This window comes from Symphodus melops (genome assembly GCF_947650265.1).
Source record: "Symphodus melops genome assembly, chromosome: 8".
Classification (NCBI taxonomy): domain Eukaryota; kingdom Metazoa; phylum Chordata; class Actinopteri; order Labriformes; family Labridae; genus Symphodus; species Symphodus melops.
In genome coordinates, this window is record NC_136698.1 from 28,230,204 (window position 1) to 28,242,478 (window position 12,275).

The 12,275-nt window shown below is 45.8% G+C and overlaps 1 protein-coding gene across 1 annotated transcript; it reads right to left on the reverse strand.

The window, feature by feature from the left end:
• On the reverse strand, positions 1 to 11,776 carry LOC306827991 (cytochrome P450 2J4-like). Its single transcript, XM_079350144.1, has 9 exons — positions 11,536 to 11,776; positions 10,641 to 10,803; positions 10,359 to 10,508; positions 9,904 to 10,064; positions 5,190 to 5,366; positions 4,951 to 5,089; positions 3,226 to 3,413; positions 2,953 to 3,094; positions 1 to 209 (listed from the first exon to the last, which is right to left on the reverse strand). The coding sequence occupies exons 1-9, from the start codon at positions 11,734 to 11,736 to the stop codon at positions 34 to 36; spliced, it is 1,497 nt and encodes a 498-aa protein (XP_079206270.1). The 5' UTR covers positions 11,737 to 11,776; the 3' UTR covers positions 1 to 33.
• Between the last annotated feature and the right edge of the window lie 499 nt (positions 11,777 to 12,275).

A 12,275-nucleotide genomic window follows, 5' to 3' on the forward strand; every position in this document is an offset into this window, starting at 1 on the left:
AGAAACTTGATTGAGTCTGGGACAGTTGGTGGTCTATCGGGGTACAGCACAGAGGCGGAAAGGTTTGGGACTGCGGGCGAATCCTAAAACAAAATCCAGACTGGGCTGCTCTCCGTCAGCTGCAGAGAAAGAAAACCTCTGCAGAAGGGAGGTAAAAAAGATGAATATTTCCATCTTGGCCAGCTGCTCCCCGAGACACACACGCTTCCCTGAGGAGACACAGATCAACAGGTGAGGATATTGAACACAAGATATTTATTGGGGTGGTTGCCTGAAAGGCAAACCACACTACTACTATTGTAAATATTATTATTATTGGTCTTATTATATCCTCAAAATGGGCCACGCTACTCCCACAGCGTTTGCGCCACACACACAAGAAAGGCATCAAAACGACCGGCTCGGCCCCAAAAAGTGTGCTATTACTTTGTGGAAACCTCGGGCACACGGTTTGGACAGAAATCGAGTTTAAGTGACAAAAATTTGGCCAAAATTTGCCCCATTCAAAGCAGATGGCAAAATTTGAAATCCTAGAGTGTAACTGCCAAAAACTTCAGTTTTGGAAACATATTTGAAAATCGCCATCCTGAAGTCATTGTTGCTCACATATATAAACAAAATACATCAAAATAAAGCTCTGAGTGTCCTCTCACTCATAAAGCAAAAAATGAATACATAAAATGTTTCAGTCTCTCAGGAGAGACATTTGTTTGACAGTCACACACCATATACACACACATTGGGCTCTCACTCTAACTGGTGTCCAGAATGTCACAGTTTTCACTCAGGTTTTAAAATTGCCACTGTGGTCTCAGTCTGAATGCTAGATGAAAATAAAATACATCAAAACGTGTGCCTATTTGTGCTGTCGCTCACAGTCCAAACGGATCGGTGATATCATGTTTAGTTTTCAAGATATTTGAGGTTTTGCGAGCAGTGGCAAGCCCATTCAGATACATTGATAGAATGCTCTGGCAGTTTGGCAGATCAAAGCTGAATGTCAACCAATCAGTGAGCAGCAGGTGTTCAGAGTTAGAGTGATGACATCATCATTTGAGTGGGACCATAGCAGTGGGACAGAGTTCTGTCTTAGCTGTTAGCTGACTACAGTTCAACAGTCTTACTGCAGTATAACTCAGAAACGCATACACAGACAGCAACCACCCTCACAATTTCTGCAGGAATTGTCTAGTTTGATTTATAATAATGCTGCAGCTCAGAGTCTCGTAAGACACAAACACTGATCCTGTCCCAGCTATTGAGCAATGTTGTGTATTTCTGAAATTAAATTCAGGAAATCATTTAGTGTATAACATTAAAAATAGTATCAGCAGTTTATACTAAACTTATACTAAACTTTTTTCGACTTCAGCTCTCAAGGAAGGCGGACGCTTTTTCTCTCCCTCCCTTATCTTGTCCTTGTGTGTGTTCCCATTGCTTCTGTCTCGTCTGATACTGGAGTGTTTCTTCTCTCTGTCTCTCCGGAATTTAGCTAATATGGAATTAATAAGCTGGTCTCTCAACGCAAATGATAAGATCTTTTCTACAAGATCAACTGGACCGGGGGAGTCCACCTGCCCGGACAGAACGAACGCTGCTGGGTACGTGGTGGATTCATGGATTACATGGAGAGTCATGTGCCTGGGAGTGCTTTCGGTGGAAGATGTTGAGGATGTGTACATATTCGGCTTCATGTTCACCGGGCTTGTGCTGATTGGCCTTGGCATAGCTCTGGTGTACTGGAAAATTGGGAAGACGGCAGCTCTGGCGGGAGCACTGAAGCTGCCGGTCATGATGATCGAGATGGGTAAAGCTGTTGGAGCACAGACTGTGGCACTGGCAGAGCTAGGCCGAAGGATGAATGGAATCTGGGGAAAGCTCACTGCGATGCAAGGCGAGATGATCCTGTTGAGAGCCGGACTTGAAAAACTTTAGGGGGGACAGACAAACATGTGTCCCCCCGTCCTAAAGGAGTTTGTTGGATTTAATTTGGCTCCCACAGACGAAAATTTTCCTCCACGGATGGACAAGGACGGAGACACGCTCCCAACGCTACCCACCCCAACCCCCCTCCCAACCCCCCCACATGCACCTGTTGTTTTTGCCGCAGAAGCCCAGGCCAAGGACGTCTCCACTGAGTGGGACTGTGTTTTCGCAAATGTTATCAGCGAACTCTGAGGGGCGCTGAGGTTGTCTCCGTAGCACACGCACTGTTTTCGCCGGATATCGCGAGTGAGAACATTCTGACCTGAGCGAGCCCGGGGAAGCCAGGCACACGTACTCAGAAACATATGATGAACGCTCCCTGCACACACCGTCTTCCCTCCCACCCTTACACACTCTGCTACTGTATGTAAGGGCAATGTTTTTTCCCTGCTTTCAATCTGTGCCTCCCTCTGCAGGCATAGCATGGAAGTAGTGTTTTTTATGCCCCCCCTCCCCCTGCATCCTACCTGTAACACACCCTCCCCCTCCCTCTCCAAAGGTTCCGAGATTAAGCCAGGTCAGCGCAAAGTATCGCTGCAGACCGGTCCTCTTTGACCAAAGCAATTTCGTTGTACTTGTACCTGTATCAATGACAAATAAATCTGATTCTGATTCTGATACTCAAGTGAAGCTGTTCCATTATCCCTTCTGGGCCTCCGTGCATGTGTGCTGCTGACTGTATCTGCAGAGACTCTGTCCTCTGACTGGATTTTACTGTTCTGCTGTGTTCGAGTTAACTTGAAATTATTCTGGGGGGAGCTGTTTCCTCCAGCTAATGCAAATATAAGCAACAAAGAAGAGAAAATATCATCACAGTGAAGCTTGTTGCAAAATGTGGGTGAACCTTGGGTTGGTTGGAGTTGGTCTGTTGGTCTGTTGGACAGGCATTTTGACAAATTTTACGTCATAAAACCCAACATAACCGTTGGTCAGGTATTCGCTCCTGAAAACCCCAACAGGACCAACCTGCTGAGAAAGGAAGGAAGGCCTCTCTCTTTCTAAACTGGCCATCTTGATCCAGAAAGTGTTGAGGGTTGAAGGAGTGTGGAGTTTCCCACATCGTCTCATCATGAAGAACTGAGTTCAGGGTCGGCATGACCATGGTGCCCTGAGTAAATTACATTACAGAAAGTAGTATGACTGAAATATATTAAAATATTATGATCAACTAATTAAATAAAATTTTGTTGAATTTAAGATCAGGAATAATCTTTGAATGCTTCCACGTGCATCACCTACCTTTGGGATTGTGTACTTGTCGAGTGTGGTGTCCTTGCTTGCCATGCGGAATACATTAAGGGGAAGGATGTTTCCCATTCTCTGGATCTCATGAATGACTGCGTTAGTGTAGGGCATGTTATCTCTGTCACTGACAGAGGGCGCTCTGGATGAACCAATCACAGCGTCTATCTCAGCCTGGACTCTCTCTGTATACAGTGAAAACATTCAACAAAATCATTTGAACAGATCAAATGGAAATGGATTTAAATTAGTCGAGTTTCTCATGACTACTCAAAGCATTTTAACAGTACAGGTCACACCGACACCTGCAGGAGCTGGGGACTTAATGTTTTGGAATTTCTGATTTCTCTAAATGTTATTAATCTCAGAGGAAAATTCTGGTTTACACTCTTTTTCACACAACTGTTATTGTAAAGACATGCTTCTCACACATAAAACCTTGCACAAGTTAAGCTCATATAAAACCATGTTTTAGTGCATGTTTGTCAACTAAGTAACACAATATAAACTTAGCAACAAAAGCAATAAAATTAGGTGCTCAATGAAGTTAGGTAGATTTGTTGAAATTAAAAAGAGCATTCTGTTTTGTGTAGCGCTGCCCCCGTTGCCGTCATTATTTTTTCGTTTTAAGAACCTCTCCATTACGTTTCCATTCAGATTCAGGCCCCGTTTACACAAAGACGCTGTGACAGTAAGACGAAACATTTGGACAAGCGCAGTAGTCGAGAACAAACAACAATCGCTGCGGCTATGTGCTTCAGCAGCTATTCGCGTTGTATCGTCTTTTAAAACAGAACCTTGATATGATACATTGTGTGTGTCGCCGCCGAAAGAGCATCGAACACCTGCAGCAAATAGTTCTACCTTTACCCGAGCACAGGGCGACCATACGCAGCATTTAGGTAAGACTTGGGAGAACTAGCCGTTGAGGAGGATGTTGTGGAGGAAGTGGTTATACTGCTGAGTGTCGCGCGTGTCGCGTTGTAAAGTTCCACTGCCCACTACTGGCCGAGCGTGAGAACTACATGGTTTTCACTCAGAGACCTGCCGTGTAGACGGTCTGTACTTCGAATCCGGAGTGCGGTCGTTTCGATGCATTTCTGTCACAGCGTCTCCGTGTAAACGGGGCCTCAGGGAAGTCACCTCGCAGAGTTGAGACTTCTCCATAGGCGTTAAGCTAAATATTCTTCTTCTCGTGATGTAGGCCTACTTCTAGCTGATGATACTGCCTCTGGTAGTCGGAGAGTATATTGCAGGCCAACGATCACGGCCCTTACGGCCCACAGATGCAAACATATTATCCCCTCGTGGCCCTGCAGGTGGCGCTCGCGGCCCTTCGAAGGGCCGCGGCCCCATGGTTAAGAAACCCTGGTGTAGAGAGTCTGCTACAGACTGCTACACAGCTTGAATGACCTCTGGAGCTTGAATGTTTTCTTCATGTGATGGAAAAAGTGTCATATTGCATCACATGAAGAAACCTGACAGGCAAAGAAAAACACATTTTTCTCGTCTCAGGGCAAAATGAGGGTTGGATTCATGACCATTCAACACTGCTACCATGTTTCTAGTGATACACAGCTTCATGGATGAAGGATAAATGGATGAAGTATCCCTTTAATGAAACAATCATACATGCGGCATGCATGCAGCTGAACCATTCCGTGCGCCACACACACACACACACACACACACACACACACACACACACACACATACGCACACCTTGTATTGGAGGGTAGTAGATCATGTACAGCAGTCCCCAGAGTAGAGTAGTGGTAGTGGTTTCAGTTCCAGCACCAAACAGGTCCAGAGTGCAAAAACACAAATTCTCAATATCAAAACTGGAATCTTTGTCGTCTCTCTATCAATAAAACAAATAAGACAATGTTTGTCAATTACAATATGCAAACACAGCACACACAAAATAAACCACAAAGACCTCCAAACATGTAAACTTTTACCTCTCCCATCTCTGCCAGGAAGCAGTCAATGTAGTCTCTTGGTGAGGACGGGTCAAGACTCTCTTGGTGTTCTTTGATCTTGATTTTTATAAAGTCAGCGATCCTTTTGAACATAGCTAAATTCTCCTTGTGAGATCCAGGAATCCACTTCATCAGCCAGGGGAAAGAGTTATAAATCTACAGAGTATGAGGACAGTAATCAGATAATCAGGAGATAGTTTGAATCTTATGCAAGACAAAGGCAGAAGCAGTGAAAAAATTGTGACTCGTTTTGAAAGTTGTGCTCTCTGACAGAAACCTCATGGTGATTTATCATCGACCCAAAGACTTCAATTCCACTCAGGGTCCGGTAGGCTCACAGGGAGAAACTCTGCAGGAGGTACAGAGTGTCCCAGGCGGTGTGAAGGTGTGAGGAACATGATGTCCATTGTTGTGTCATTCCAGATGTGTTAGTTCACCACCTTAATTGCCTCTATGAAGGTTTATTCTCTGACGGGCCCACTGCCCAACAGAACTGTAGTATTGCTTAACATGTAAATTATGTAATCTGAAACTTGTTCCTAGTTATGCTTCTATTGTAACGTATATGAAGTGAACCCAAATGCAGCACAAATGAACCAGGGTTTCGTTCTTAAACAGTTCTTTTTTATCAGGTTAACGTAGGTACACAACAGATCAGATGATGTGAGTTGGACACCTGCCATTGAAGGGCCTCCAACATCCAGAATAGGCGGGGGCAAGATGCGAGTCCCTGGACAAGCTGACTCATTGGCTGGCTGTTGCTGATGAAAGTTGGTCATAAGGGTGGAGTCTACAATATGGCGAGCAGGAACCCAGGACCTTTCCTCTGAGCCGTAACCCTCCCAGTCCACAAGGTACTGAAGGCCTCTACCCCACCGACGAGAGCGTATCAGGCGTCGCACTGTAAACAATGGACCACCATCAACAATGCGTGGAAGGGGGAGGAGGTGGTGCCGAAGAGACCAAGGGACTGTAGTGGACTGGCTTAACCCTGGATACATGAAACGTTGGTTGATGACCCTCTGGATCGAGAAACGCCCGATGAACTTAGGTACCATCTTTCTGGACTCCACCCGCAGAGGTAAGTCTCATATGGAGAGCCACACTTGCTGTCCAACTTGGTAGGTAGGTGTAGGTGAATGTCGCAGGTTGGCAGTGTCAGTATAGCGACCCACGGAACAAAGGAGGCTTGGAGCCTTGTTCTGCGGCAGTGGCGGATATAGACTTGGACAGACGGGAAGTAAACCTATTTTTCAATTTATTTCCCTATTTTCTGGCAACAGTGGTTGTTAGTAGCCATATGCACACTGAAATGGAGAGAGAGTTGTGGCAGAGCAGACAAGGGTGTTGTGAGCATATTCAACCCACAGTAGTTGTGACGACCAGGATGAGGGGTTCTGGGAGGCCCTGCACCGTAGAGCTGTTTCCAGTTCTTGGTTCATGCACTCAGTCTGTCCATTGCTTTGAGGGTGGAATCCAGAGGACAGACTGGCGGTGGCACCCAGCAGACTGCAGAACTCCCTCCAAAACACGGATGAGGGGAGCTTGGGCAGAGGCACAAAGTGGACCATCTTGCTGAAGCGGTCCACAATGGTCTGGATGACAGTGTGGCCGTCAGAGGTGGGAAGACCAGTAACAAAATCCAAAGAGATGTGGGAGCATGGGCGATGAGGAACAGGGAGAGGTTGAAGCAGCCCAGCAGGGGGCCGGCAGGAGGATTTGTGTTGATTGCACACTTGACAGGCTTTGATGAATTCCTGGATGTCCTCCTGCAAGGTGGGCCACCAGAAACGTTGGAGAACGGCATGTCGTGTCCGTTGAACACCAGGGGGGCAGGAGAGCTTAGAGGAGTGGGCCCATAATAGCACATCTGACCTCAAGGCTGGAGGAACGAAAAGGCAGTTAGTTGGGCAGGTGCTGAGACCCGGCTGTCCTTCTGTGGCTGCTCTCACCCTCTCCTCTATGTCCCAGGTCAATGTGGCAATAAGGCTAGATGGTGGAAGGATGGACTCAGATTTATCACTAGAGGCCTTTGTCCTCTGGAAATGGCGGATAAGGGCCTCAAGCTTAACATTGCGGGATCCTCGACGGTAAGAGAGGGTGAAGTTGAAACAGGCAAAATAACAGGGACCAGCAGGCCTGACGAGAAATGAGTCTCTTAGCAGAGCGTATATATTCCAAGTTCTTGTGGTCTGTCCATACAAGAAAAGGCTCCTTGGTGCCCTCCAACCAATGGAGCCACTCCTCTAAGGCCATCTTCACCGCCAACAGTTCCCTGACGCCAATGTCATAGTTTCTCTCGGCAGGGGACAGGCAGCGAGATGATGAAGCTGTTTACGGTTCTCAGGAACAGGCCAGGAGGTGACAGCAGAGACTTTGGATGGGTCCATGTGGATATTGCTTTGTGCCACAATGTTCCCCAGGAAAGACACTGGTGAGACATGGAACTCACATTTCTCTGCTTTCACAAACAGGGAATTCTACAGGAGACGCTGAAGGACGGACTAGACATGATAGATATGTTGCTCCTTGGATCTTGAGAAGATGAGGATGTCGTTGAGGTAAACAAAAACATATTGATTGAGCATATCCCTGAGCACATCGTTTATCATTGCCTGGAAGACAGCAGGAGCATTGGCCAGGCCGAACGGCATTAGGAGATACTCGTAGTGTCCAGTTGGGGTGTTGAATGCTGTCTTCCACTCATCTTCCTCTCTGATGCAGATGAGGTGGTAGGCGTTGCGCAGGTCAAGTTTGGAAAAAATGGTAGCCCCCTGGAGCAGTTCGAAGGGAGTGGACATGAGTGGCAGTGGGTAACGGTCCTTGTGGTGATATCATTCAGTCCTCTGTAGTCGATGCAGAGTCTCAACGTCTTTCCCTCTTCTTGACAAAGAAAAAAACCGCTCCAGCAGGAGATGAAGAAGGACGAATGATACCAGCGGTCAGGGATTCGTTGATATAAGTCTCAGGCTCAGAGAGAGAGTACAGACCCCCCTTGGGAGGTGAGGTTCCAGGCAGGAGATCTATGGCACAGTCGTAAGGGCAGTGTGGGGGCAGAGATGTGGCTCTGGCTTTACTGAAGGCCTGGCGAAAGTCATGGTACTCAGGTGGCACCCCTGAGAGGTCAGGTGAAGAACTGGAGCTGAGGCATGCTGCAGACACCTTTGATGACAGGAGGAGCTCCACTCCAGAACGGCCCCCGTGACCCAGTCGATGTGAGAGTTGTGAAAACGGAGCCATGGAAACCCCAGGATGAAAAACAGGCAGGAAGAGCTTAGGATGTGGAACTGGACGGTCTTGTGATGATTACCAGAAAATAGCAAGTGAACAGGAGAGGTCTGATGCATGACCTTACCCAATATGTGCACATCTAAGGTTCTAGCAGTAAATCGGACAAGGCAAAGGGAACCTCTTGAGCCCCAGCTGAAGAACCACCTCCTCATTAATGATATTGGCATCAGAGTCAATAAAGATAGCCATGGAGTGGGGGCCATCTAGAAGAAGAAGATGGCCTTAGAGCAGAGGTCTCTCAGTCTGGGGAGGTAACAAGGCAGGGTCTCACCAGGGTCTCCCCTACAACTGGTGAGCTCTGGCTTTTGCTGGACAATTGGAGATGTAGTGTCCCACTGCCCCACAATATAGGCAGAGATTGGACCTGCGGCAGCACTCCCTCTCCTCCAGGGAGAGGGAGGTGCGACCTAACTGCATGGGTTCAGGATCCTCAACTTGGAGCAGCAGATGCAGTCATCACGGCCTCATGCTGCTGCAGGACGCCCTCAATCGTCTCAAGGCGACTGAGTGGTGTGGGATTGTGCTGTAACGGGTATGGAGTGAACCCAATTGCAGCACAAATGAACCAGGGTTTTGTTCTTAAACAGTCTTTATTTAGCAGGTTAATGTAGGTACACAACAGACCAGAAGATGTGAGCTGGAGAGGCGAAGGTGGTCAGTTGGGTCTCTTAGTGGAGCAGGAACAGCCCAAGTGCCAACCAGCCACAGGCAGACAAGGAACAGGAAACAGGCAGGCAATACACGTGGTCAGAAACAAAAGGCTAGTAGGTTTACCTGGGCTGAGATGAGCAACGATGGTCGAAGGCAGGTCAAGTCAATACCAGGTAAGCAATCCGGGAATAAGTGCTGGAGAGTTAGGCATCGGAGCGAAGACAATCTTGCGAAGAGTGAGTGAAGTGAAGCTGGATATATACTGGCTTGATTGGAGATGACGAGCAGGTGAGAGCAGCAGGTGAGAGCTGTTAGACTGATGACGTGTGTGGCTGAGCAGCAGAGCAGGGGAGGAGCAGAGTAGACTGTGACAGCTATAGGCTTAAGCCTAGTTTATGCTTCCGTGTCGACCCCTATGCAGACCCTATGCCACAGCCCTACGCACACCTCAAAAAATCCTGACTATGCAAACCGTAAGGACTGTGATTGGTCCACTTAGAACGTCATTTCCAGCAGTTATTTCTGGTCACAACACAAAAACACGAATAATCGAAGAGGTCAGAAAATACGACAATCTCCCAAACTCATCATCAAAACACTATAAAGACAGCCAAGTGGCGAATAATGGAATTGAATTAAAGAAGAGGTGGAAGAACCACACAAAAACACAGCCGTGCCACCTTGTGGCTTGGTGGTGAATTGCAGAGCTTTAGACTACTACTACTGGGGAAACTGGCACAAACTAACTCACCTGTACAGTTAAAGTTCCTTGAAAGAGAATGATCCCTTTTAAATCTTCAAGAATACTCCGGAACTGCTTGTCATTGTATTCGTAGCGTTGTCCAAACACCAGGCAGTTAATGGTGTTGGACACAGCACTCATTATCAGTGGCTGAGCATCAACAGGCTGTCCTGTAAGGTAAATACACAATGTAGATAAGACACAGAGTTGTTGTGCAGTAAGAAGACACAGACCTTACCCATAAAATATGTATTTAAGTCACTGCTGTGCCTCGTCAATTAGCTTTTGATTGACGATCATCAACAGGTTGATGTTTTATATGCTTTATGATCCTGTGCTGCTTGATTAAAATATGAAGGTACACCACAAGATTATTCATTGAAAAACCAAGGGAGAATTATAAGACTACAAGACTAGTTCAAGATCCTGATGATGTCAGCTGGCTGATATGATTTTTTTTTTGCCTTGGTGATTTGCGAGAGCCTCTGTGAGATATCGGCCCTCCTGCTGGATGGATGGCTCCAGGGTCTTCTTGCCCAATCCAAAGTTCCTGAGTGTATGGAGAGCGAATCTCCTCTGTTCCTTCCATGGATCGCCACTTGTAAACACCAGACCTTTTAGAGACACCCACAAAAACAAAAATTACACTGACCACAAAATTGAATTTGACTTTTACAACAAGCTTGATCGAAATATATGCATGAATATCACCAGGCTGATGATAACACATAATGCAAAAGCAATACCCTTATTCCCCATCATTGCTTCAAAAATAGGTACGTGGGGGCGATCAACGTAGTCCTCCCCTTTTTGGACCAGGGCCTCCCTCACAAGCTTGTAGCCATTGATGACCACAATTCTTCCACCAAAGAGCCGCAGGCTGAAAATCTTTCCATATTTCTCTGCAAACTGAGCACACAGAGCAGACAGGTGTTCAGGTGGACCTGTGACACCACAAGCACTCACCTGGCTGATTGGACACATTAAAAAGTTATGCACCAATAGGTTAGTATAAAACACAGTGTTCATTTCTGAGGAAGAGCCCAACCAACGCTCCAAACCACGGCAGGATTAAAAAAGGCTGATTTCATGTGTTAGTGTATGCATAGTTTAAAAGCAAGTATACTTAGATCTTAAGTGTGCTAGCAGACGAGCCCATGCTACGTGATACATATTGATTGTGGGAAATACCCAGCCCTAGTTCTGTTTGGGTTCTGATGTTGTTTTTTTCTCTTGTTAGTTGGGTGTCTCATCTGTGGGTTGCTTTTCTCAAAAATGCAAACAATAAAAATTGAAAATTAAATTGTTGGATAAAAACAGAGTTTATTCTTTCTTCCCTGCCCCCGGTGCTCAGGAGAAGCAAAGTTGAAGCTTTAAAGTTAATGATTTTCTCACAATCTCACATTTGAACTTTGCCTGAAGCAGCTGAACAGCAAACCTGAAATAGATATCTTCTTTCTTTTTTGTCCTTATCCAAAGTTATCATGTTTAATGCTGACATTATGTTACATGCAAAAAGTGTGAAAGACAGTTCGGCAAAATAGAGTAATATCTAATTTTAGGAAGTGTTGAAAGGTGTCAAAAGCATGTATTTAAAAGTTTTTATTTCAATGATTAGATGCATCTATGGCCTTCACAAACCTCTGTGAACTGCAGGTGGAGCCTACTGGTCTTGACGCGATGAAGGTCCCCGATCAGTGGGAGAGCCCACGGTCCAGGTGGAAAGTTTGCTGGGACTCTGTTCTTAAAAATATCAGCCAACAGCACAAAAACAAACAGATAGATCACAAGACTGAATCCGTCCATCCACTCAAATCCAAGTACACGTTTAATTGCCTCCATCTGTTGACTGTTAGTTGTCCACTTATTTACAGCACATCTGGGTCTGAACAGTGCACACAGATGAAAGGTTCAGTCAAGAGAAAGAAGAAACCTCATGAGAGGTTTATATTAAGTTCCCATTTCCTGTTTGTGCTTGTTTCCTTCAAAATAAAAGCACAGCACAGGAAAAGTGTGCGTTCATCTGTTAGTGACTGATAGAATATTAGGCCTCTTTCTGCTTATATTCAATGTGTTTACTGCAATAAAGTTTCATCACCCGGTCCAAAGGAAAGGTTTGATATTTACAGTTTGAATGATGTTCGCTTATATTTATATTATACCAGTTATTTTATCATGTTTCATTCCAGGTTTGTGTGTGTTAATACAATTGTCTGACTTTTCAGTAAGGTGTTTGTGTGAAGAGGGCTTGCAGAAGTGAATGCACATTCCAACATGTGTTGTGGGCCCTTTAAACTGAATCACTCACCAACTCAAACATAGGTTTAGTTTAAGGCCCTGAACAGTTAATCACTCACCCACTTTTATATAGGTTGAGTGAG